Source organism: Phoenix dactylifera, chromosome 1 (genome assembly GCF_051530095.1).
Source record: "Phoenix dactylifera cultivar Ajwa chromosome 1, Ajwa_hap1_PhDact_Kaust_v1.1, whole genome shotgun sequence".
Lineage (NCBI taxonomy): Eukaryota > Viridiplantae > Streptophyta > Magnoliopsida > Arecales > Arecaceae > Phoenix > Phoenix dactylifera.
The window spans coordinates 3,997,836-4,025,822 of record NC_143190.1 but is presented as its reverse complement, the minus strand read 5'-3'; the positions used below and the strand labels follow the sequence as shown (position 1 = coordinate 4,025,822).

Here is a 27,987-nt window from a genome sequence, read left to right as displayed (position 1 = left end):
TGATATGTAAAAAAGAATCGGAGCATTCCTTTCATCGATCCAAACTGAGATCGACCATGAGAGAAATATTTAAATGCGAAATCGCCTCGCTGCTCCCAAAAATGTGTGAGAGAGGTATTTGCATGGTTAGGATCTAGAGGGAATTATTGTTTGCATAACACGGGATCCGCGAATCTCCAAACAGAGAAGCTCCGAGGAAGGTGGCGGATGTCGCGAGCGTTCGTTACTTTTTCCATTGCTTTCTCCCTTCTTCTTTACGATACTGTCTCCTCCTCTCGTCTCTCCCTCCCTCCTCCCTCTTTGGTTTCCATAGATATTTGCCGCTTTCGGCATTGTTGGAGACTCCAAAGCTTTCCCAATCTCAACCGGTGTCCGGCCGGCCATTTTCTCAAACTTCTCGATTCCGGAGTCCCTCGATCGATTCAAAGTTCTCACCTTTCCCCCAAAATTTGATCCAAAATCGCACCTTTCCAACTCGTAAGAGCCAATATTTCTCAAAAAGTTGGAGCCTTTTGCCATGGAGCTCGTCACGGCGGACCCGGCGGCGGAGGACGAGGAGCTGGAGATGGGGAGCCCCACTCGAGGGCCCCGCCACTACCGGAGCCATTTCCCCGGCGCCGTCCGGAAAAAAGCCTACCTCTTCGACGGCCACGGCAACTTCTTCACCAAGGAATGGGACCTCCGAGAGGGCAGCGGCCGAGAATTCTGCTGGTACCACGTCGAGTTCCCCAAGAGCAACCAGAAGCTCGCCATCTCCGCCGAATACCTCATCGACGTCCTCTGCCCGCCATTAAAACTCCAGGACATTCTCACCCTCGTCAGCAACGGCCCCTTCTGCGGCCACGTCGATGGCGCCCTCGTGTTCCGGGTGAACTCCCCTGGCCCGGCGGCCAGCAACTTCACCCTCCGGCTCGCGGCGAGGGTCACCGAGAACTCGGTGATCACCGTGAGCCTGGGACGGGTGCCGAGGCTGGGATTTTCGCAGACCGAGCAGTCGTTGCTGTCGGAGATACCAAGCGTCGAAAGCCCAATCCAGCGTGTGCTGAGGGATGAGGAGATTGGTGGTTCAAGTAGCATTGTGATTGGCGAGCATGTGCTTGAGTTCTTGCTCACAATGAATCATTCGGAGGAGGCCGATAATCCCGTGCCGGAGACTGTTTCGAATCTCATTGTGCACATTGTTGACACACATATTGATCAGGTGCAGGATATAGTGACAAAGCTTGAGATGGAATTGGATTCGATGGAGCTGGAATTGGACAAAGGTAACTGTTACCATGAATCAGACCCATGTCTTAATTGCTCACAATTCATTAGCAATCAATATTTCTGTCACTTATAGATTTAAGTTTGAGTCATAGCTTTGAATCTGTATGGAATGTTATAGAAGGAAAACAAAAATGCAAAATTGGATTCGGAGATGGAAAGGTTACTTGTTAGACAATGCACATGTTTCTGGAGACAACCAATGGACTTGCATGATGCTCGAGGTGCATCAGAAGTGAGGTAGTGGAACATGGTGAGTTCATATGAATACAGAAGGTAATCTTTTGATATTGTTAAAGGACTCTCATAAATACGAGATCCGCATATTTCTAGATGATCATTTTAGTTAGCAGAAGAAAAGTAGTCACTCAAAGTAAGTAGACCAGCTCCATGAATGAAATGCCTCTGAAAGTATGGAAAAACTATAGATTAACTGGGTTGATTTGGTAAAATAGCTTTTTCCGTAAATATTCAAGCACATGAATATGCTAGATGATTGACAATTAAATGTCGATTAATAGTGATGTATCAAATAGGAAAAACTACCTTTTAGCAAAGTTTATGAGCTGGATATTTAATTGTGTTGGGAGCAAATCGTTGAATGGAGGTAATGAAACATGACAATCATCTTTAGCTTTGGCTTACCTTGTGTTCAAGATTGGTGGAAAAGGTTGGAAGACTTAAGCACCAGTAACTAGAATGAGTCAATAAATCGATTGCAATTAGATAGGCGGTTAGACGTTCTGCTTTGAGGACCATTAGTCCACTTAAATCCTGGTCTTTTGAAGAAAACATAGTTGCCATTTCTGTTTCTTGGCCTCACATGTCACCTTATCATGATCATAAATACTTAGCTGTTATCTAGTCTGGCAGTCCAGCAAAGAACCTAGTTCAAGACTTTTTTTTTTAAGAAAAGAATAAAAAGGGGTTGGGCATCTAACTATTTTAGGTAGTTCTGGCAGCTACACTATTTTAGATAGATGTAGCATCTACATCAACTACCTGCTTAGATTTATTCATCAATTCATTGTTGCTAGTTCATTGAAATGAAATTAGTATGCTGGTGCTTCATTACTAATACAATGTGCTGTTTATCATAATTATCACCATTCCAGTGCTGCAACTGCTTATTTTTATAGTCAGGCAACTTACCTTCTGAATGATACCAATCAAGAGGCACATGGTCGGCTTACTCCAGGGGAATGAGAACCATGTGGAAGACCTTGTCAGTTGGCTTCTTTTGTGGCCAAGAGGACCCTTGTATCTCCAGTCAACTTGAACCATACAACTTCAACAAATCTGGTTCTTTTTGGCCTAAGATCTTGTAAAACTAAGATAATCCTTCTGGTTTATTGTAGTTTTAGTATAGGAAGTAAAAAAATACTAACTTATTTACAAGAGTCCACTCCTAATCTATTTTTAGTGACAGGGCATCATGGCTGGTTGAAATATGTTCGCAATTTTTAGCAATTCCACTCTTAGCATGGTTATGGAGTTTCTTGTTTTTTTTCCTTCCCCTTTAGTCTTAGTCCAGTATGCATGCATGGTGAGTCAATATACTCACTGAAGCTATTCCTTTGTGTCCAGGTGGAACCACACATAGGAAACAATTGTTGGATGACAGAAGATTTCCAAAAATGCATTTGAATTTGCAGCGCCTCTTACAGGTATTCATTTATTTTATTTTATTTCATTATCATTATTATTATTATGTTGTAGTGGCAGGTTAATGCAAAGAAGGTTGTGGTTTGTGTATATGGATCATTGGAACAAGGAACCCCCAGCTCTAAATGGATGATTGATCTTCTCATTTTCCTGATTGGATTGTAATCCAGGTTGTTGCTCATGGTGAGCAAGTGTTTCCACGTGTAAAAGAAAAGTGTGCAGCTAAAAGTTGGTTTGCAAATGAAGACATTGTTGCGCTTGAAGAACTAATAGGTCGTCTTAGGAGGTTGAAAGAGAATTTGGGATTCATAGTTAATCGGGTAACAGCAATTCAGGCTGGTCTTGATAGCTGGCAGTCAGAGCAAATAAACAGGAAGCTTTACTATCTTTCTTTTCTCTCGATGATCTTTCTTCCACTATCTATTGTTACCGGAGGTAGTTTCTCTTTTCACTATATTAAATAGAAATAGGAAGTTCAATATCATATGATTCGTTCCAGAGAGTAAGTTGTATAAGTGCTTAACTGATCTATTCTTTTTATGTCACAGTATTTGGGATGAATGTTGGGGGTGTACCATGGACAGGGCAAAGAGACCCTGATTTGAAAGATGGATTTCGTAATGTTATGATTCTCTGCGCTGTATTGCTGTTTCTACTTCTAGTTTGCTTCACTTTTCCTTTTATCTATGCACACATTTCATCTTGGAGTAGGCATGATGCACTGAAAAGGAGTTGCTCTATTGGTCGGAAGTCATTCCCGAGAAAAACCCTTCATCGAGAGGGATTTCAGGGAGGAGGCTACATCCCCATCTGAGAAGCGAACTTGAGGTCCATATTCTTTTTCTTCAGTTGGAATCTGTTTCTGTAGCATATCATTTATAGATGAAAGCTAATTCTGTATAGACATATTTCATATATGCAGAATGTTTACCCTATATTAGTTGTGTTATATCTACTTAGATGTTATTATAAGCATACCTGCATTGTTCTTCCTCTGGATTTCCTTAATCTCTTCAAATATTTGCAGGGAATCTTGCATCTCTTGCCCACTGCAGAAGTGGTTTCTTGTAAAGGCCATTGCGTCAAACAGACATTCAATGCCCTTGTGATATATAGAGTTATCCAATTTGTCTGAATTGAAGACAATGGCACATACATAGAGATAATTCTTGCATTGGAAGATTGCAGCCCGCTGACAGGGGTCCGGAGTAGTTGGATAGAGGTGTACAGTTCCTAGCATAGCCAGAAGTACCATTGGTTGAAGCCACCATTTTTTTCATCTATTCATTTTTTCTTGGTTGCAGAACTCTGCACAGCTTCAGATATTATTCAATTGAAAGCTCAGATATCTTTCGTCAAAAGATAAAAAAAATTAAAAAGAAGGTAAGATATCTGATGACAAGTGAAATCGGCATTTACATGTCTTGCCTTGAGTTTGAGATTAGATATATGGTGTTGTATTGTCCGACATCCACACAGTTTGACTATAGCTACTAATACAAAGCAGCGTTTCGTAGATCTGGTGTTTAAGCTATTCATTTATATATCATTGAGATTTTTGCTACACCATTGCTTGGAGGGGCCTGTATATTTATCCTAATGTCGGCTGCACCCTCATGTTTCACCTCATTTGTTCTCGAAACATCTTACCAAGACTATCACCAGAGAAAAAGAAAAGGGAAGAAAGGACTTCAGCAACTTCTAGATAGGTATATCTTTGGACATGAAATCTTAATATTCAAGTGTTTCTTTAAAATTAGCCATTAAGGTAGCAGATCTGTATACTTTGATTCACTGTTTCATTGTGTCTGTTATTTTCTTTGCATTTCAAATTATGTGATGATGTAAACATCAGGTGTCAAAGAAGACATTTTCAGGGCAATCCAAATCATAATATGTCCGGGCTGGAAGTGATAACTTCTCATGTAAATTCCTGTTTTCTATGACAAATTCTTGTAATTTAACCACAAAAAGAAAAAAATCATTTCTCCTCCATCTTTCACCTATATCATCAAGCTGTCTATTGCAATGACTGAAAGAATAGAGGTTATCCCACCATAGAAAAAGGAAATCATATATGTTAGAACTCATAACTTCGAGACATACTCCTCATTTTTGCGCTGAAGGATGCCAATTAACAGCAACATGGACCTCCTACAATATTATGGATTGTTTGGCTGCTCCTATATGAATATCCACTATTACTGCAATGAAACTTTCTTAAGGAGTGGTTCTTTGTCAAATCTTCTACTTTCATTCTTCCTCTACTTTCATGCTTTGTTGGAGCAAAGTGCTACCAATTCTGGCAGTCCATAGTCTTCTTGACAAAAAAAATGGAAGAAAGGATGGTGGGTGGAAAGGGAAGAAAAGTCTACTTAACAAAAATTTCCTCAACAAAAGAAAGGTCCAGCTTACTGCAACCCAACTGAAAGTAAAACGTTGATATTTTATAAGAGGCTAGACCAGTCCCCTAGGCAGGAAAGAGCAGAATGCAGAAACACTGATGTAGAGGACTTCTTGTGGAGAAAGATTTCGGCATCTCTCTCCTTCCTAAGGCTCCAATAAATAGGTAGTGACGGTTGATCCAACAGTATCTGATATTAAATATGATACAGTTCCATGTCCGAATGAACCCAGAGGGACAACAATGTTCATGGTCATCCTTTGATATATAAAAAACCTCAAGTTCGATTCAAATGTTCTTGGTCGAGGTACAATTGATAAAGACTGGATTGGCTGATTCAATAGAGTGATTGCAGAAGGGACATTTATTATTGACATGCCATTCTTTCGTTGTTAGGACCTCACCAATTTAGAGTCTGTTTCTGATAAAAAGCCATGTACAGATAATGGACATTTGTAAGAGCAGCAGCTTTCAGACCCATAGATCTAACGCTGGCCTGATCAGCTTTAAATCACAATGGAGATATCCTCCCTTGGTTTAGAAATTTTTCCCCTAGAAGAGGTGAGACCGAGGTAGGATCACCGGCAGTGAAGGAACCACAGGGACCTCATGGCCGCGAAGAAGATGCACTTCGAGTTAAAGAACTGCTCTCTGCTCCAATGGATTCCTAACAAACTCAACAATTGAAACTATTAATCCATGCACAGTCCACTCTCATTCCACAAATCAACTATAGCATATGCCACAACTCCTAAACTTAGGTAGTTAAAAAACCAGAGACTTTTGCCTCCTAAGCCATGGAGCAAACATCTCTAACTTCTACCACCCTTTCTGGGAGTTCTCTATTTTTCTATGAAAAATGATGATTCCAAGGAAATACCCTCCCTCTTATTAATTGCAGTCCAGGTGATCCTAGCAACCAATGCTAATACTTGTGGCGCTGCTCAGCTCGTACGAGAAAATTCCATCGTTGGTGTTGACAAATTATCAACAAAATCATGAACCATAACTTTTTGAGCTATGCAACCATTACCCAAGAATGAAGCTGGATTTTTTTAGCTTTGAAGCTATCGCCTCTAGCTGAGACCTCTTGCCAAGAGGAGAGGGTGTCAACCAGGAGTAAAAGATTATCATTGTCAAAAAATTCATATCATGCATAATTTTAGAACTTCTAACAGCGCACTTAAAACATGCACGCCAAAAATAATGTTGTTTCATACATTCAGTTTTAATGCAAGATGGCCAAAAAAGATGGTCCAGCTGCTGATACGATAGCTGATTGGGTAACAAGCCATTTTTTTCTTTTCTTTTTTTTGGTGAAATTACAATCAACTACGAACGATAAATTTAGTCAACTGGCCTCAGGCAATCAAGCAAGTTTAATTGCCAAATAGCTACTCAGTGAAAGAAGTAAAACCAGCATCAACAGAAATATTCATGGCTCGCAAGCTAAATTATCCATTCGACGGTTGTAATTTTTTGTTTTTCCTGGATGGGATACAAATACTGCGTATAAACCAGAACATGTACACGTACAGGCGCAGCGCGTGGGCAGACAATTATAGGGGATAACACAATGACAGCCAACACTGGACAGGGATGGGAAAGCAATGTGGTGCTACGTGGACCAATCAAAGCTTCTAAAACCCTATCTAATCTAAAACTCTTATGCTCCTTTATCCAGTTCCACGTCCATCCCATATCCGGAGCAAAACCATTTCCCTCCACTCATCACAAAGCCACCACAATAACCCACTGCCGCTTACCAAAACCCAACAAGAGAGGAAGAGCTCGGAGAGGAGTGGGGAGAGAAAGAGATCGATAGAGAGAGAGAAAGAGAGATGGCATCAACTGCATGCTTCCTCCACCACCATGCACCCTCCACCTCGAGAACTCCACCACGTCCAATGCCAAGCATCAGGCCCACCCGGCTGGTCTGCAGGGCGCAGAAGCAGGCAGGCCAAGAAGACGAGAGCAACACAGTGGTCTCACGTCGGTTAGCTCTGACAGTACTCGTCGGCACTGCTGCTACCAGTGTGAAGGTCTCACCTGCCGATGCTGCCTATGGAGAAACAGGTGATCTTTCCTTCGATTCTCTGAAACAAAATCACAAGCAATAAACACAGCAGGAAGAAAAAATTGTCAGTTCATTTAAGTTGAGCTTGTGATGGTCGTAGCTGTCAGTATGTGTACAATTACATAGGAAGTTGAACAGAAAAGGAGGATATTCATAATATAGCATGACTGAAATATTAAGAAATAGTATGTAGTTAGCTAATTGGTATACAAAAGTTTTAAATAATCAATGTCACTAGCCAATTGCCTAAAAGATTATTTATTCAATGCAGCTAATATCTTTGGGAAGCCAAAGACAAATACAGATTTCTTTTCATACAATGGCAATGGATTCAAGTTGATGATACCATCAAAGTGGAACCCAAGCAAAGAGGTGGAGTATCCTGGTCAAGTGATGAGGTGGGAAGACAACTTTGACCCCAACAGCTACGTTGCCGTCATGGTCACACCCACGCCAAAGAAATCCATCACTGACTACGGCAGCCCTGAGGAATTTATCTCACAAGTAATTACGTTGCACTGTATATTAGTCCTTAATGAATTTATGCAAGATAATCCTAACCAGGCCATACTCAACATAATAAAAAAAATCATGAGGAACAGTGATCACAAGTTATCCTGCTGTTATGTGTATGCCTCGTGCCAAATTTAATGCTTCTTAGCTTGTAAAATTGATGAACCATAAGTACTAACCAGCAGACCTTTTCTGAAGCTATTTGGTGCCGGTTATATCTTAATCCTTCGCCATCTGTTCCAATTAAAGTTTGCATCCACTAGCACAGCAAGTTTTCTGCATCTTTTCGTACACATTCCATCCATAATCCTTAAGTGATTACGTTCAATTTCCTAAACCTTCAACCCTTATTTAGCCTCAAATTTTTATCGTGTTTTCTCATATTGTTTAACTTGGCTCTCTAGTGCTTTGCCCTCGATAAGTGCCACACATGCTTTTCCTTCGGTGAATTCATGTTTCACCCTATTATTCCGAAGTCTATGACATACGTATCTGAAGATTTTCGTTTCTGCCACATTCAAAGTGATTAATCAAATAAAGTTCTAGTTAATCTCATAAAGGTTCTGGGTTTCAGGGGAAAAAAGGGGGAGGGGGGGGGGAGTATTGGTCAGTTTCTCCATATACACAGTTCATAAGGAACAATTATCAGCAAAATTCCTCCACATGTGGCCCCTGGGGTCTCTACACTAGTTGTTCAAGTTCAAAAAAAAGGAAAAAGAAGTACTAGCTCAAGAAAGAAAATGCAAAAGTTGGTAACTGGGCAAGCGTGCAGACTAAGTTCACAAGCAAAAGTTCAGATAACAGAATCCAGGACTCAAGTTCCAATACATTCTGTGCAGGTTGATTACTTGCTAGGGAAACAGGCCTACTCTGGCAAAACAGATGCTGAGGTATGTTAAAACTTAAAACCATACCAAATTGATCAGTCTTTATCAATATTAGGTTTTGCATCTTTTGATACTCACATGACTAACAAAATATTCATGATAACTAAAGAAAACATTATTAAATTAAAAGATTTGTCTTGATAGGGTGGGTTCGACCAGGATGCTGTAGCAACAGCCAACATATTGGAAAGCTCCACACCGGTGGTAGGTGGGAAACAATACTACTACATCTCAGTTTTGACAAGGACAGCAGATGGAGATGAGGGTGGGAAGCACCAGCTTATAATGGCAACAGTTTCAGATGGTAAGCTATACATCTGCAAGGCACAAGCTGGTGACAAGAGATGGTTCAAGGGTAGCCGAAAGTTTGTGGAGAGTGCAGCCAATTCCTTCAACGTTGCATAAGAAAGAGGTTGTGTGACACTTGTTGTGTAAATGAGTTGAATGCAATTAGAACTGGCATCTTTAGGATCAGAATGTGTTTAATGTGAGTTGTCTGATAAGAGGATGGTACATGAGATTTCAAAGTGTCAGACAAGCAATTTAATCTTAAAGATCTTAGAGAACTCTCTATGTTGTGTCCCTAAATGCTTAGCAATGGAAAATGTTATGAGTCCAATACAAAGGCTTGACTCTGGGAGCTCTGCTAAGATTTGACAGACAGCAACTGAAAGGAGAAAAGACAGAGTGGTGGGTATTAAGAATCAATTCATCACAAGCTTATCTGTTCCAACTCTGAATGAACTCATCCCTCAAAACCCAGCAACAGCTGTATTAGGTTTTTAAAAGAAATCGAACATATTTGTAGCGACATATCATTGATGGAATAAGTATTATATAGGGGGAAAGAAAAGAAGTCCATTGGGTATTTAAATTAAAATATGAACAAAAGGAAAAGAAAAATTGAAACAGACGGTTCAGGAGAAGGTATTTTGTCAATTATGCTAGAAAGAAATTGGCTATAGTGAAGGTTATTGGGTAATTCTACATCAAAAATGAGACATAGGAAAAGATGGCAGCAATGGAATAATTTGACAGCTGAAAAGATGGAAGAGGCCCTATTGGTGTTTATTTTGAAACCTTCATCTTCAAAAATAGTTTTCCTTTTACCCATCATTTACTTTCTTGCACAAAAAAACTGTTTAATTCAAGGTATGCCGTACCAGCCCGAATCAGACAGTATAGAGTGTACCGTATCGTACGATACCAGTTCGGTACCAGTACTATGTACCGATGGCATACCGACACTCGATACGCCAAAAAAATTCCATATGTACCGTACCAACGCTGTGCTAGTGTGGCACCAGTACGAGGTCTAGTACCAAAACGGTGAACCTTAGTTTAATATTGATACAATAACAACAATCAGAAGAGGCACCCTTTATATTGGAATAACCAAATCAAAGCGCACCTCAATTTTGATCAGACTAGCACTCCAAAGAGGTTATTATATACCATGTTAGCATGATTCAAACTGCCTAATGCCTGAAGTCAAGAGTTGTCAAAAAAGAACTTGAAAGTTTATCTAGAACAGAATTATAACATTCTCAACTTAGAGATTTTGCAAATTGCCATTATGGACTAACAAGATTTCAAGGGTAATCAGTAACTATCAAAACCTGAACCATACCATGAGCAGCATAGAGTCTGAAGGTGCTATAAATAGAAATATACTTATCCATATACGATGCAAAATTTTTAAGACCAGAGGACTTATTTGAATGATCAATGATCAAAGACTTCTCCATACAAGAACCTCTATTTGCCTTCTATGTTTTATAACAATATACACCAAAAATGTTGATGTAACTGTCAGTTCTGTTCAGCACAAATGACCACTTCTAACAGTAGCAAGACAGGAAGCATAACGTCAAACTAATGTGCCATTAATCAATGAAATGACAAATCCTTTTGTAGATCAGGTCAAATTATTTTTCTTCTTTGTATTTGCTTATGATGCACTTTGATCATGCAAGACCCACATCCCTATCCTGCAAGGATGAAGTTAGGTGGGAACTTATCTTAGGTTGATGAACATGCAATCAAGGATGACTGGGACTAGGTATTAGAGGAAAGAAAGGAATGACTGCCATGAAGCAGGGAAAAGGGTTGGACTGCTTTGCTTCCTTAATTAACATTCCCAGAGGCTATTGCAATCTTTCTTCATTTTCCTTTGTTCTAATATTTGACAAGCATGACCAAGTAGAGCAGTTTCTAAGCATCAATAGTGCAAACTGATTTATGAGAACCAGAATGTAATCCGCCAAAATGTTTCCAGCATCAAGATTCACACTCACAAATTTGTGAGTAGCACTGTTAATTAACATTTAATATCAAAATATGGAGGTTAATAAGATTAACAGAATACCATGGTATATGCCTTTAGAAAGCCTCCAATTAACATTATCACTGCATTGTAGTGTTAACTTCAAAAGCAGATTCAGCAATAAAACTCTCCTGTGAATAGACAATAACTTTGCCACATGTTGCATAATGAAGAGCAAGGATGTAACTTCTAATACTTTAACTAGTTCTGTAATAATAAAATACAAGAACAATAACAGGAAATGATTCCAGAAATAACTTGAGTTCTGCAACTTAACCTTTTTTTGCAGGGTGATAGATTCTATAACATAAAAATTGAAAGGATGTAGAAGTGTAGCCAGTAAATAAAGAAACATAGGCAATGAAAAGGCAAGATCTAAAAAGTACAATATTAAGGAATTATGGAAAATACTTGACATTTTCCAACATTGGGCTAATATGTAGTTAAGTCAAAAACCCAGCTGGAAACATTCTACTTTGGGCCTATTTGGGTAATCTAGCATGATTGGGCTGGATTTCCTGCTGGATTCATGGATGGGGAAGCCCATTTGGGCATGGCCCATGTCAACCCAACACACCCCTAGCCCGAATCCTATGGGATTAAAAAAAAGACCCCTTAGTTATAATAATATTTATTTAATATTCAGTTATAATTTTAATTTAATTTAAATATATTAAGATATTTATTTCATCATTATAACATCACGGTTCAATTTTGGTTGACCCAATAGTTGAACTAGTGACCCGTGACCGGTATCTTTTTCAATTCAATCAATGCTCTATGTTTTAAAACATTCTTATCTATTGCCCATTATTAGAGCTTATTGTTCCAAATTTTCTCTAATAATTCTGCAAATATCCTATACCCCATTGATATGCACACCTTATATAACATATCATGCTAAATACTAGAGTTTGAAATACCAACAGTACTGCCCCATACCATAGTATATACCTCCCTAAATTGCGTACTGTACAACCTCATAGCAACACAATCTTTTATATATGCCAACAAACCATAAGTAGATATGGGGTGTAATGTAGTACATACTATGCCGGTCCACCATGGTTACGCCCCATACCATGGTATCTCAAACCTTGCTAATGACAAACAATGTTCTCTGTCCTTCTCCCTAGTATTCTTCAATGCAAGCCCAACATGTCTACCAGACCTTGAAGGAAAACAAATGAAAGTTTGAAAATCATCCATGACGTTGGCTCTATTCTATCTTTCCAAAATTTATAAGTCAATCTGACTTGCTCATTTTTATGGTGAATTCTAAATTTTTTTATGCTAATGGGTAATGTTATCTGCAAGCCAAACAAGCCTAGGCCTCTTAAATGGGTTCAGCGAGGGCTACCAACTCAAAAGCAAGGCTTGAACTAGAAAACATGTTCCTTTTATCAAGTGGGCCGAGATTGGGCTTAACTATTGTAACAACTCAGGAGCTCACCCAAAACAGCTAGCCAAAAAGTGTTATTTATTCCTTGACCATGTATAAATATCCATAATCTATCCAGCATATAGCTAATGTGGGACTAAATGCACACATGTACGGTCCTTACATACTCCCTCCCGTATAAGCCCTGGCATCCTCATGAAGCTAAAAGTCCAAATCCATTCAAATCCAATCATAAATACCATAAATTCAATCACAAGCACCACGATCAATCCATAGACAACCCAAATAAGCTCATGTTATAGTGTCCCCTAGTCCACATGAGCCATAGGTCGATACCATTTATAACAAACAAGGACCTCACCCAAAAAGGCTAAGATGTTATTAGATTTCTTGGCCAGCAACCAAGATCTACGTAATATATAGCCAATGTGAGACTAAATACACGCCCACATGGGTCCTCACATTCATTTTCATACACGTAAGTTCAATTCGAAAATGTCATGTTCAACGTAACAGCCTTTTTAACTAAAACCACATTATCCCTGTAGCAAGACCCGTAGTACCGTATTTAAATCCAGCAAAGTAGGTCCATAGTACTACATTTAACCCCTGCAGAGTAGGTCCATAGTACCACACTTAACTCCTGCCAAGTAGGTCCAAAATAATCAAGTCCCAGAACAGTCATAGTACCAACATTTAACCCCCGTCAGTGGAGTCCACAATATAGCCAAGCTGAGAATCCAAATCCAAAACATATCAAAGAATCTTTATAGAAAAATATATATCATATTCCAATCAAAGTATACATATTCCATATAAGATCTATAAACAACATACATAATATTCTATATTAAAAATATTAGTTCCAAACCAGAAATTTATTTTCCATTCAAACACAGTTTCATCAAGTTCATAAATTGCATGTAAATCATTTATAATGTATTTGATATAAAATTTTCTATTAATTAATTAAAAAATCTAGGAAAGGTGGATTGCTACTTACACATCTACTAGCAGTAGGTAGATGTTGGGTACTTATACATGACCAAGGAATCCAAATTACACCTTCTAGATAACCTTTTTGGGTAAGGTCTTGGGTTGTTACAATATCAAGTTTGATAGGCCATAAGAGTCCTAATTAAATAATTACATGTGTACAATATACACAGTTACACACAAAATAATCAATTAGTTACTATTAAGTATTAACAATCACATAGTAACTATCAACTACTTTACAATTTATGTTTTGTTACTATAACAAAAATTTTCTTCAAAAAGAAGTTGTGGAATATAGACAACCATTATTTTTTAAATATAGGGGAAACACCATTCCAACGAAGAAAAAAGTGAATATGGAATTACTAGAAAAAAAAATAGGGCTTTTGAGCTAGGTTGGGCCTTTCTATGATGGCTAAACTAAGTTTGGTATTAGTTCACTAAGATCCATCATGGGCTTGGGCTTCAAAATTGGCGTCTAGGACACGCTTGAGTTGTATGGCTTGGTCCAATCTCAAATCATTGATAGCCTCAATATTTGACCTTGATAGTGTGGAAAAAAGAAGGCAAGTATATAAGGTAACAACCAAGATTCATATATGAACTCCAATCTAATTTAAATTCAGCGATTAATTAGGTGTGGATCATGCAACCCTTCATGAATAGAGATTTCTAAGGTAGATTCAAGTGGGAACTTAGCTAAAATTTTCACTTGATGCAATCCAGTTTTGAAAATCCAAATTAAAATATCTTAATAGCATGATTGGCTCAATTCCAAGGTCAACTAATTGATGCATTTAGGTCATAAAGTAGTGCACAGGTTCAAGCAAGCATGTCCTTGGAAACTGGTAATGACAATTAGGCTCCAAAACCTTGTCAATAAAACATATTAAAAAAAATAATAGTGCAAAGTTTCACAGAACAGGGGGAAACTTCATTTAGGAAGAGAAGGTTAAGAATAATTGAATAAGAGCTTCTTGTTTAAGGTTTTTCGTCTATAAAATTTATATAATAAATTAATACCATCATCAAATACTTAAGAAAGAACGACAAGAAAGAAAAACTTGGAGATTTTAACATCCACAATAATTCTTTTTATTGGTAATTGTTTATTCATTAACTATGAGAAAGTGAGAGGAGAAATTGCAAAGTTGGTAGAGCTTAGGGAAGAATAGGGGATTATTAAAGTTATATAGAGAGGGATCAAGGAGATTAAAGGTAAGGCATAAGGAGTGAAATGAGGATCAGGTCATAGAAAAAGGAAAGGTGGGAGTATCTAGTGAAGAAAATCCTACCCAATCAATATGGTATCAGATTAAGAAGCATTTGTTGAGAGGGAGTAAGAGCAAGAATTAGTGTTCCCTTTGCTAAGAGTGGGTACTACAGAAAGAGGAGGCAGGGTGGCTGGTCAATGGACATTAAAGATTGTGTCATGGAGAGAACGTCCTAAGTTTAGATCATCTCAATTCCATCTATAATCAAAGAGTTCAACAATGGGGATTTACTGCACAAATAAATCAGCAAAAGGGAATCACTGATAAGGTCAATCAGCAATTTCAGGCCTTCAAATCACAACATCATAATACAAGATCAGATGCTCTATTATCCTACATCCACGCATTGGCAGGCTAAATTTAACTCAAGTCCTGGCAGTGCTTTGAATGAATGGATCCAGCTTACAAGGTTTTCTTAGAGCAACTATTCAAGGATTCTTAAATAGAAAGGAAAGAAGAGCAGAGATGGATGCACATTTCTATGGACCCCACATATGGAAAAGGCCAAGAAATAGATTTCCTACTCTGCTCAAACGAGGATCAATGTGGGAGCCTATGTGATTATGTTCCCATGAATGAAAACAGAGCTAAAAACAAAGAGCTAAGGAGGAGACCATATGGAAGTCCTATTTTAGGAATAATGACAAGAAATAATTTACATAATGTCTTCTTGTTCTCTTGAGGTATGACACCACAGCAACGGAATTTCTTAGGTCCCACGGTGAGTCAGCTAATATCCTTCCTCTTCCTTTCATACTTTTTATATTTTTATTTTGTATTTCTGTTTTATGTAAGATCTGGTATTATTCTCCTGTTTTTCTTCCACTATCAATTTTTTTAACCTAAATTCTACTGACTCCTAACCGGCTACCCATTGAACTTTTAGCCCTCTTGCACAAAACAGTTGTTTAGGTTCACCTCCAAATCATTTGTTTCTTTCATCTTACATCTCCACCACTAAGTTGCAGACAACTTCAACCTAAGGTAATGTTACCTGCTTTAGAAACTCCACAAAGCTCAAAATCCAATCTGCTTCCTAAAACTTCTTTTATTCGAAGTGTTTTTCAAAAATATTTGCATCCCTATACTTGCCCCTGCATCCACTCCCAATTTTAGCAACAAAGGTCCATGTCTACTAGTTGGATCTTTAATCCAAAACCTTCAACTGCACACTAGTCAATCAATTTTCTTCACTTTAGAGAACTCAGATTGTTAGTTCAATTCATATGAACATTGCGAATTGAACATGTTAGACAGCAAAGCATTAAATTGAGTCCTAGGTACCCCCAAACAAGTATTGTATGGAAACACATACAAGAACTGGATTTAGACATCTTTCCAAGCATCGAACTTAGTAAAAGAAGCCATTTTGTAAAAGAAAACATTGAAAGTTACATTCATTAATATCTTACAATATACATGTCTCTCATTCAAACTTTTCAATTAGTAATAAGCATTTAAAAGCAAGTTTTGCAGTACCAGTACTATACCATGCCGGACGTATCATACTGTACCGCACTGGTATGCAGTCTCGTACTGTACCAACACTCCATACGCCTCGCCATCTCATACCGTACCATATACCGACACTGCAATAGAATGATACTGATACCGGATCCGATACCGAGACGGCAAACCTTGTTTCAAAAAAAAGACATTTTGCAATGCTATTTTATGCGTACGTGCCTGACAACTAAAAGAAACACGTATCGTCCAAAATAGCTAGATATCAAGGTCAAAGTAACATAGGCCCAAACCTTTTAGTTTCATATCCACTAGATTCTCCTCCACATCCATTACCAATTTTGCATTGAATTTCAATTTTCATAATAAATTCTAATTAAAATTTATGTCTAAATTGAACTTTCCCACTACCTATTGGTTAAGTTTCAACATAAACACTAAGGCCCTGTTTCGATGCTGGTTATATGAAGGTTAGGGATGGGTTAGCCAAACAAGAGCGAAAAAGGCGTGTTAAGTTCAATCAATCAACACCCCAAAAAGCAACCTAACCCAATTAACTTCATAGGGGAGGATGAAATAAAGTTAACCATCGGAGCTCTCTCTCTCTCTCTCTCTCTCTCTCTCTCTCTCTCTCTCTCTATACTTCTTCACTTTTTTCTACAACTTATCCCACTAACCCTCAAAATGTCAACCAAACAATGAATAATTCTAACCCATGGTTACCTGGTTAGCAAGTTCTGACCAATGGCTTCATCCTTTTATCCCCCAATTAACTATTTGGTTCACTTCTGACCAGTGGTATTTCTATGTGTGAGTAGCGACAGGGGAAGATCCAGTTAGGTTTTCAATTTCTATGTGCGAGTAGTGATAGTGAAGCTTGTGCATAAACTTTAATCATTTTCTCACCAAGTTGGGTTTTGAAAAAACTCAGGCCCTCTTACTCATGCTTTTAATATAGTTTTACTAGATACTATGCTAAAAATTTTGTTAGGAAACAAATGTCATGCTAAAGAACTTGCTACAAAACAAACTTACAGAGAAGATGCATAGGATCATCCTAAGTTCATAAAATACAACATTGAACAGTTTACAAATCACAGAATTGATTGACTAGACATTCTGCAAAGAAGAGTCGACTAAATTGCAGACTCTATATGTTAGTGATTTTCAGCAGGGAAGTTCATAAAATAGGACCATCCTAAGTTCATAAACTTACAGGGAAGTTTAAAGAGACAACATAGACAGCTAATAAAATATCATATATGATGTAAACTTTTTAAAACAAGAATATTCATAAAATTGTGTTAACAAAAACAATTTTAAGATAATGAGTTTGAGAATAATAAATAATTATCAGTGATGTCTAAATTCATGCAAGTATATGCACTCTAATACTGACCCTTATCATCTTAGCATCATCATTTGCTTCATCGAAGCAAAGTAACATATTCTCTAAATTCCCCAGCCACGGCTACCTTCCAAGCGATAAACCATCTCATTCGAACCAAACCAAGTCTTTCTCTAGCTTGGTCTAGCCTCATACAGGACCTCCTTTTGATTATTAGTACTGCAAGAAACATTTCATGATCAAATGTGTACACAATATGGAAACTCCAACTGAATTTATAACAACCAAACTATAGCAGAAGCTACTGAAATATAGATTAAAAAAAAAATTATATACAGCATATCTACCACACCACAATTATCAATGATGTACTAGCAGGAGACAGACATCTGTTATATATAATGAATAACTGCATTACCTAACTACATTGTTGGCAAGGAAACTTGCTGACATCGAATGATGCCTGCAGCTCCGCCATAACACAACCATCTTTCACTCCCTCTGTTCATGTTCCACCTTATTCTATGCATAGCCACAACTTTGGGAGGGTATGCTTCAAACTGTTGTGCAGATCCTTCATCTCTGTTTTCGTTTCTTTGCAATATCCCTTGCTCTATTTCAGCATGAAATTTTGTTTGGCCAGATATTGCACTTGCATGCTGCTTCTTCCTCTCATTCTTTCTGGATTTTGATGTTGTATTTCCCATTGTTTCTTCACTACCTAAACATGAAGCTGGTAAGAAAGGGAGACAAGTAATGATTGGTAAGAAACTTTGGCAGCAAGAATGGTTGGAAATTTCTATGATCACCTGAAACAGCATGACCTCTTTGTTCTGTCTGATCTATATCTGACAAGCAACCATGCAACTGCATGGTCTGAGCAGTGTCTACACAGTCATCAACCAACTTCTTTTGCGTGAAAGGAATGTTGGGCAATGGAACATCAGGTAGTGGGCTATTGATCTCAAGAACTTGGCCTTTTTCCATAAGTGACCCGCAAAGGAAATGCGGCTTAGGGTTTCGCTTTGGATCTTTGTCCACAGCTTCAGTAAGCTACTCAGGAGAAGAGTTTCACAATAGTCTCAGAAATGATACATATTGTCATTTTATATCATTTAAAAATGATATAGAGAGAAATCATTGTATTGGATTGGGATAAACATCTCCTTAAAGCTTACATCAGATAGTCCATTTACCTGAAACCGAACTGCAGAACCATCTGCACCACAATAAGCAACGAGACCTGAGAATTAACAAAAATATAGATTGATTGATAAGTACTATATATTGGTTTACAAGCAGGAAATCAAGCAGCATGCAATATTTGACTGTTAAAATGACAGCGCATTGGGCAACACTAGAATCACAGTTCATACATATGCTTATAACATACGCATCTCTGAATGGATATGTATGCATAGAGATACCCTTTTCTAGCTCACTAATGTTGGAGACAGAATCAATGGAGAATAATATGTGTAACAAGTTGAATAAAATCCATTCTTTCCATAACCTGGAGTGTAATATATAGTTTCTCAACAATGAAAAGCGCATTATCTTCCCAATAATTCCATGTAAGTTATATGTACAAAATATTATGATCATTTATACTCAAGGATTTAAGTATAGTTATACACCAATGCAAATTGACCATATAGATTCATATTTGGTAGAAGATACCAGTACTGGCATGCTCCTGGTACCGGTACCATACCGACACGTATAAACTCATCTTTCATGTATGAGTACATGGAGTACCATGCACCCACAAGGTACCCATCATACCAGTAAGGTACCCATTCCATCACACTAAACCTTTTTTCTATGCTTGTATCACCATTTGGCAGGCTTACACATTGGTTTCAGAAAATTAACCTGTGTTTATTAGACTTAAAAAATAACTTCATCCAAGATATGTTAGCTGGAAAAATATGAGGTGCACTTGAGATACCAACATTTTGCTTGAAAGACATCTTTTCTTCATCATGATCTGATAAAAGCTACATATATCTTTGTACTATATTATACTTTGCAAGCAAGCAAGTCCCCTTTGATTTTATCTATCAAAACAGTGCTTTGGCTAGAAGGTTTCCACTACCCTCACCCCTCCTTCCTTGTGCCCCAGATGCGGCAAGTGTAGGTGGACCCCATGAAAGCACAACCAAAGAAAAGTAGAACTATATACCATTAGTAAAGACCTTAACATCAAGAGTAGAGAAAGCTAAGGATTAGAGAGACAAGCACAGATTTAAGTTGGAGATGGTGAAATGAAACAGGGATAGAAAAGTTGCAAAGAGAGGTGGAAACATTGGATATAGTGTGGTAGGGCTACTCAAACAAAGAATTAAGCATACTGGTACCGAGAGCAAGAAAGGCTAGTTGAAGGAGAGGGGACTTTTAAGAGCGAAATGCAGTTGGAGCAGGGGGGAAGGGGTTTTATTCTTTAGGGTATTAATTGGAATTGGAGGATAAGGAGAGATAAAGGGCAATGAATCTTTTTTCATTATTTATTGTATTTGGCTTTCTTTCTAGTTTCTAGTCTTCTATAGTCAGTCACTATGCAAGCCAAAGCAATGGAGTATTTAGCTCTAGAAACTGTCACAGTTTAAAATTAACTAAAAAGTTAGGGCGTGACCTTCCACTTCGACATTTCCATCTGCAAAGGGTTATTTTCTAGTCTCGAAAGTTAGGGATGCCCGGTACAGTATGGTGCACCCAGTATGATAAGATACGGTACGCTCGGTACGGCAAACCATGACTGGCATGTTCTCGATAATTGTGGGTTCTCTCTTCTTTGATATGCAAGTCAAAGATTTGGCTTCAAATATGGAAATCATTTCAAAATAGGACACCTCGGAGAGGAGAATAGAAGTTTAGTCTGTGCTAAAGCGGGTGCAACATGTAAAATTGATTTTATGTGAAAAAGCTATCAACAAATTTGATCCAAAATTGGTAGCATTGTACTGATCAATTACTATGTTGCATGGGTTTGGTTTATGGGCATCGAGTGGGGGTGCGCATCTTGAAGTCAGACTTGCACTATCCCCAAATCCTAGGGCATGGGAACTTGGCTTAAAAGGATCCAAAAGTTGGGTGCGGGTATGTGGACACGTCCTACTAGCTGCTATTTTGCAATTAGCCCTTATCTGATTAGCATTGAATGTTGAATCCATGCACAAATTAGGCATTATTTTTACAAATGGTCCTTTTATACATACTAATGCATGGTTAAAATTAAAATTAAAATACTCAATCAATAAGGCCTAAACATTAATTGGTAGTCTGTTCAAGGATTAAACTTTAATTTTACCCAAGCACAACATGTGTTGAGCCCTAATAAAACCCTAGCCCCCTTTTATGGTATCCCTCGAACCCCACCACCTATTCCACAGAAAAACACTGATCCACCACAACATAGCTAACCTCCGTCTCCCTCCTCTTCTTTCCTTCATTCCTTTCTTTCTTTTCTTCTTCTTTCTTTCCTTTTCTTCTTCATGCCTTTCTTCCTTCCTTTCGTCCTTCTTTCCTTCCATTCTTCCTTTCTTTTCATCTTCTTTCTTTCTTCCTTCCTTCCTTCGTTCATTCCTTTCTTTTTTCTCCTGTACAACCAATGCACAAGTGTGCCAGATCTAAATCACATACCCATGTGATCTAAATCAAGCAATGCAAGTACGCTGAGGCAAAATAAAGCGTCCGGCTATCATAGATCAAGAAAAGGTGCTACATTGTTATTTAAAAGAAACAACTAAATAGATAAAGATCCGCAAAACCAGTACTAAGAACTGTATCGGTATGTTACCGGTTCGATACGATATGGTCAGCACGATACAGTACACACCCTGTCCCAAGACAAGCTTTCAACATTTTTCTCACTCCCAATGGTATTATTTGAAACTGGACGATACCGGGCGATTCCGCTCAATTCGAACTAGTACGGACTGATTCAACTCATATAGTACGGGGCAGTATGGGTCCATATAGCAAACCTTGGAATAGATTCATATTCCTCCGATTTTGACTAAAGCTACTATTGAACATGTCTATATAGGAAATGTTGCCAATATTTTGGTAAACTTGCCTCAAGTAAAATAGCTAGATATTCAAGTCACTTATTAGAACTTAGAAACCAATTGTTGCCCCACCATAGGTCAACTTGGAAAAAATGTAAGATCACCCTATAGTTGCAACGAAAAAAAAAAGCACCTAAGTGGACAAAGTCAAAGAATTTATTTTTAAAAAAAAAATACTTCAAACGTTGATTGGTATCTTATCCATGGAATCAAAAATGGACTGAACATACCTAGAGTTCGTGACACCTGGGCATTCCAAATGGCGAAAGACGAGCAGCCAAAGTTATGCAGTCCTTGATACTTTGTCCCAGCAAATGGTCTTCCAGTAACAGGAACATCATATGCTGCTTTCCACAAGCTGAGGATCCTCAAGGTTCCATCATCAAGTGATAAGATAATACATCTATAAGGAAAAAGCATGAATTTTAGAATTCTACCCGCATGAATGATACTTATCTGCTGCTAATTGTACAAGTAATATGTCATGCATGTAACCTCATATGCTTACATGTGGTAGCAATAAATTTTTACAGAGTAAACTATGTGCTTGAAATAGATGTAAATCTACTTCTGCATGCATGTTCCAGATAAATAAAAGTTTAATCAGAATAACAACTTCTACATTTGAAAACCACCAGAAATCCAATACAACTGCCTTTCTCCCCAAAACATAGAGATACACAAGAGTTTTATAGTTGCATCAAATGGACAGAAAGCTAATTGAATTAATTATCGCACTGTATCCAATAAGCACTCAGATCTTTAGCTTTTATGAATTATGAGGGTATGGCTTTACAGAAATCTGGAAATAAGTGAAATAGCACTTAGTGTATTTTCCTTTTATCCTCAAACTAATTGAAGTGAACCTTTATGCATCAAAAAGCCAATACTAAAAGAATAAATTTATAGAAAACTAGCATGCATTCATTTTGCTTTCACTTTTACAAATGAGTGTTTTAAAAATATTTTCAGACAAGCGCATACCTTTGGTTGCTTTAGAATAGACACAAACAACTCTAACTGTCCACACCCTGAAAGCATGTGGTGTGTACCGCAGCACATTCACATGCACCGAGATATATTCAAGGCATGTGCATGAATGCATTAATATATTTTCAAATGACATGCCCAAGATACGTCGTACCGTCCCAAATCGGACGGTACAGGGCATACCATCCCGGATAGTCCCCAAAACGGGCCAATTCGGCCTTCTGAAATGGTAAACCAAGCGACTACTCCAAATCGGCGGTATAGAGCAGTACCTGTGAGAACCAGCCTGTTCGCAATTGTCTGGGTTCGGATCAAGTTGTTGCCCGAGTTCGCACCATGATGCGTGCATGATGGGTGATGCGCATGTCCCATGCGCATCCACACCTATCGCATGCATCTGCGCCTGCCATATGATGCTTCTGGATTTTTTTTCACATGAGGCTCAATTAGTGAGTCTCGTGTGACCTATGGGAAGAAGGCTGAGTGTCCCAAAATTTTAGCGTAGCGCCTTTTAAAAAGAATAAAAATCGGCCCAATCTCGCCAACTTCATCTATTTCAGCACGGATTTTTGTTGAAATCAGGTAATGCCAATCTCCTCTCTTCATTTCTATTATTTTTTTTATTTTGAGGCCAAAAATTGGCCATAATTTAAAAAATAGAGAAAAACCATGTCAAATTTTCATATTTTGGTGTCATTTCGTCATATATTGTAGATCTAGGAAAGATATACATGATGACACCAAGACCTTGAATTTTCATTGAATCTAGTTAACACCGTGGGGCCTTTCACTCGCTCTGGCACTATATTTTTTAAATTTAAAAATACATTTTTGATTAAAAAATTAAAAAAATAAAATTCAAAAATACTGAAAAATCAAAAATATGTTTAGGGACATGAACGCCACTCTTCATGAAAATTTCATAATGCTTTATTCAACTTTGGCAGGAACACGTGAATGGTGACATAGGTCAAAAATTGAATAAAATTAAAAAATAAGTGGTTTTCCAAGCATGCCCATGGGATAAAAAATATATATATAGCATCCGGAATGGGAGTTACACAGATGTAAGCTCAAAATAATTTTCTGATTATTTGAATTTAATAATTATTTTTAAAATAAAAAATTGATAAAAAATAACACAAAAAATTATGAAAAATAGTATTATGTATAGATAAATCAGAAGTATTTTTTAAAGTAGAAAATATATTTTTTGCAGCATGTTGAAATTTCACTATTTTCAAAAAATAATAAAATCGAGATAAGCTGAGAAAATAATAAATGCAGCATAACAATTATGGTTCCGCATTTTTCTGAATTAAAATAAAATAAAATAGATATTTTATTTAAATATTCAATTAATTAAAAATTAATTTAAAAATTATTAAAATTAGTTAATTAAGCTTAGTACTATACAGTTAATTACCTAAATATCAGTTAAACTAAAAATGTTTAATACAGGGTCTGCTGTGCCGGTACCGGACGTCGTACCGGTTGTCCAACAGCACGAGTTGGTACAGGCCTGCGCCGTGTCGAATCTGTACCGATGCAGGAGACTACGGGAGAGAAAAAGAGAGCGTGCGGGGCTAGAGGAGGCCAGCGGAGGGCCGGCCGAGGTAATTTTTAATTTTGAAATTTGTAAGTGAAGTTGGCAAGCGATTTGCCGACTTTACATAAAAATCGCAAAATTTTTTAGCGGTCGAACCCCTGTTTCAAACGAAACAGGGGTCCGACCATAGCCTCCGCCATCTGTACCAGCGTCGGCCTCTATCGACCCGCCAGCAGCCTCCCTCCCTCTCCCTCCGTCCCCGCTCTCTTTTTTTCTCTTTCCTTCTTCGATGACAGCATCTCGATTTCTTTGTCGAAACCGTTCCGGTCCACCGCGGTACGGCTCGAGACGCCCCGAACCGAACGGTTTAATATGGTTCCGCCGACCTTGGTTTGACATGTGTTCAATTGCAGGAACGAATCCATCCAGAAGGAGCCGGAGCGTAACATCGGCTGGAATCACGATATCATGCTCTCGGATCAGCAACACTAGAGGTGCAAGTGGTGCGACACCGAGTTCAGTGGTGCATCTTGCTGGCAGTTACCCCAATGTGTCGATGTGCCGAAATTGCCTCTAAAATATCTAGCAACTGAAAAAGAAGCACTTCAATGATTTTAAAACAATGAATGGAATCAGTGAAGAAGATGGCTGCCCAGAATAAAACAGAGATATATAATCGAGCAGCAGAGACACCATCCTACTATTCCAGAGTGTTAGCGGGTTCTATTCCAGATGCTGAGGCATAGATCGAGGCTACCATCCAGACGAGCTTGGATGACTAATGGTCGCAAGAGGTGACCAGACAAGGCTCAATTTGGGCCCTTACAGTATGAGTCGGGCTCTAGTTCGCAAGCCGGTGGGTCAAACCTAAAGTTTAGAAAGGCCTCCTCAGTAAGAAAGGATGTCAGCGGAGGTGGGAGAAGAATAGCATCTACATTGAGAGTGTTCAGTAGCAAGCGCAAGAAGTCCTCCAGAGAGATACCACCACAAGCCAATATTCACGATCTTGATCCATATGCCTTTCCTCGCAAAATTTTTTAGCGGCTGAACCTCTGTTTCGAAAGAAACAGGGGACCCACCGCGGCCTCCGCCTTCTACCTGAGCGCCGACCTCCGACGGCCCTCCGTCAGCCTCCCTCTCTCCTTTCTCTCCTTTTCTCTCCCCCTTTCGCCCCTCCCCCGCCTCCTCTACTGTGTCGGTACATGCCCAGCACGGCACGGCACGGACCCGTACCAACCCGTGCCACGGATAACCGGTCTGGTGCCCGGTACCGGCACAGCAAACCATAATCGATACCATGTTGGTACAAGATAAGAAACAAGATATATAGAGAGCTTCTGCGTCCTAGTACCACTTCAATCATATTCCAACGAATACAGTAGCCAACAGATACTACCGGTCAGCCATCGCCTCAATATAGAGAGCGGGACAAGGTGGATCGTCCCAGGCCAAAGGATATTTATGGTAAGCTACTTGACAACAAGAACAAGCTCAAGAAATGGATAGCTTCATATAAGAGCAAATGGGGTTAACAGTGATATCTGATAGGTGGACACATCCCAGCAGACGAAGCATCTAAACTTTCTGATTTATTGTGACATGAAGACCTTCTGCAAGTCAGTTAATGCTTCTTTTAAAGTACATGACATAGTACATTCTGAAACTGATGATGTGATAGATCATGTGGAAGAGCAGAACATTGTGCAAATGGTCACCGATAATGGACCACATTATAAGACTGCTAGTGAGTTATTGGTGAAGAGGTGGCCCCATATGTTCTGAACACTGCACTGCACGCTGCATCAACCTTATGCTGATGAACATCGAGAAGATTCACAAGGACAGGCAGGTCGTGGAGACAGCACAGTCTATCACCAGATTCATTTACGATACATAGGTCGTAACTTTGATGAGAAAGTTCACTACGGGAGGAATGTTAAGGCCAAGTGATACATGGTTTGCAACAAATTATATTGCACACATGCAAATGGGCTTCCTTTATCATATCATGATGGGCGCTAAAGAGCATATCAGGCAGGCAGATCAAATGAATACCTATGAGAGTACATAGATATTATTGAGCAGAGGTGAGACTACCAAATGGGTAGGGAGCTGCAGCTAGCATGTAAGAATATGCATTAAAATAGTTGTTTATTGTCTAGTTTTCTATTTGGTCATGTCATACTAAAATAATTGAAAATTTTATGGGCAGCTTGCTACTTGAACCTGAAGTTCCAGTACGGCATCCTGGGTATTCCAATGGACGACGAACATCTGTCCGCCCTGCACAGTGTGATATACAAGATGAAGACTCATCCAGATTCCACAATGCAATATCTTGAGGAGGTTAGTTAATTTAGGTGCGCTATGTCTTCCATAATTTTAAATTTATTCAATATATTATAACATCGCGAGCCATATCTCCTTTATACAGACAGCTATTTAAGGAGGGCTTCCACAGCTTCGATGAACGAGATGCTGTGCTCAACAAGGGAAGTATCATGATGAATCTAGGTATATTACATATAAACAATAGCTATTAGGTGGTTAGTTTATAAACTTGATATTTTATCATTGAGGCGTCTCTGTGTGAGACGGTTCCTCTGTTTGCTGTGGATCAGAGCAAACGCGGACCAATTGTGTTCACAGCCACTCGAGGACACCGTCTGTGAGAGGATTCGGATAGCCAGCCACCTTAGATGTCCGGCCGACCTTTGAAATGAAACCACCATTCAGCTGCAAAAAAATTGAACAAAATTACATAAATATGCACTACAATCCAAATTGAGGCTTAAGTGCATCAAGGAAGATTTGGAATTGAAGTATAATGATCCGCTCCATAATGATTTTGTATAAGATGATGAGGATCCGATGATTGGTTACTTAAGGGCCGGCAACGGGAGCCAAAACTCAACGAGCTAGGATTGCCTCACGACTAGCTAGTATTGTAGCCAGCGAGGCCAGGGTGGATGCAGAGCAACGGGAAGAGCATCAAATCTAGCATATAGTAGGCAGAGAGGTCGGTGGGGATCAGATCATCAGATGATTCCATGCCCGAGATATCCTCCCAACAATTTGATCAAGAGATGCTCGGATAAGACCGCCACACTACTCGGTCCAGCCAGTCAGGAGGGCATGATCGATCATCACAGCGGAGTCAGTCAAAGCGGGGTGAGATACGAAAGAAAGCAGCTGAGAAGAAAGGCAAAGGCAAAGGCAAGACCCCATTGGACAGAGTGGACTTAGATTCAAATACTAGGGAGCCCTCACACTCATGGTTATATAGGAATAGCAGCGATGATGCGTCTAGTGGCCAGGGAGGAGGTCAAACCACTATGTATGGACAGCCCCAAGATGGGATTCGATTCATCGGAGAATCCCAATTCACTCACGCCATGCAAGATAGAAACCACGGTGCATGACAGAGAGACCGCAAGGATACGTTGCATATAAGAGATGAGGTTCTCGAGGTCATGGTGGATACGAAGTTACTACAGAAGGTATCAGGTTCAGAATCCTATATGGGATCCTATGGATATGGTGTTGCCTCCTTTACTTATGGATATGGTGCTTCACACATATCATCCCCCAGTAGCTACCATCCTACACACCCTGAAGGACCTTATGAGTTGGAATTTGCTATCGACATATTTGGATGCCCACAGTCGTAAATAGATGAGTCCTTCCAAAGCGACACCATCACCCACAATACGTACAGAGACTATCCGAATTATGTACCTTATGGCGGCCCCA

General features: G+C 38.9%; 3 protein-coding genes across 17 annotated transcripts in view; 2 read left to right on the top strand and 1 right to left on the bottom strand.

Annotated features, from left to right (window-relative positions):
* The first annotated feature begins 182 nt into the window (after positions 1-182).
* Positions 183-5,046, top strand: LOC103709850 (uncharacterized). The gene is made up of 5 exons (XM_008795373.5): positions 183-1,265; positions 2,854-2,933; positions 3,102-3,366; positions 3,480-3,759; positions 3,959-5,046. The coding sequence occupies exons 1-4, from the start codon at positions 518-520 to the stop codon at positions 3,743-3,745; spliced, it is 1,359 nt and encodes a 452-aa protein (XP_008793595.3). The 5' UTR covers positions 183-517; the 3' UTR covers positions 3,746-3,759; positions 3,959-5,046.
* Positions 5,047-6,773: 1,727 nt separating this feature from the next.
* LOC103709810 (Transducin/WD40 repeat-like superfamily protein) overlaps positions 6,774-27,987 on the bottom strand; it is a 47,405-nt gene continuing 26,191 nt past the window's right edge. For 6 of the 15 annotated variants that reach the window (XM_088717625.1, XM_088717653.1, XM_088717623.2 and 3 more), the window contains 6 exons: positions 21,926-22,098; positions 18,822-18,868; positions 18,435-18,678; positions 18,044-18,358; positions 17,677-17,844; positions 6,774-7,431 (listed from right to left, as the gene is read on the bottom strand). In XM_088717625.1, coding sequence (XP_088573751.1) covers positions 18,048-18,358; positions 18,435-18,678; positions 18,822-18,868; positions 21,926-22,098 — 775 coding nt within the window. In that variant the 3' untranslated portion in view covers positions 6,774-7,431; positions 17,677-17,844; positions 18,044-18,047. Of the gene's footprint in view, positions 7,432-11,180; positions 11,270-17,676; positions 17,845-18,043; positions 18,359-18,434; positions 18,679-18,821; positions 18,869-21,925; positions 22,099-27,987 lie in introns of all 15 variants that reach the window. The other 9 variants (XM_088717655.2, XM_088717659.1, XM_088717634.1 and 6 more) reach the window with 5 other exon arrangements.
* LOC103709811 (oxygen-evolving enhancer protein 2, chloroplastic-like) lies at positions 7,177-9,378 on the top strand. The gene is made up of 4 exons (XM_008795314.5): positions 7,177-7,411; positions 7,684-7,916; positions 8,765-8,815; positions 8,957-9,378. The coding sequence occupies exons 1-4, from the start codon at positions 7,177-7,179 to the stop codon at positions 9,215-9,217; spliced, it is 780 nt and encodes a 259-aa protein (XP_008793536.3). The 3' UTR covers positions 9,218-9,378.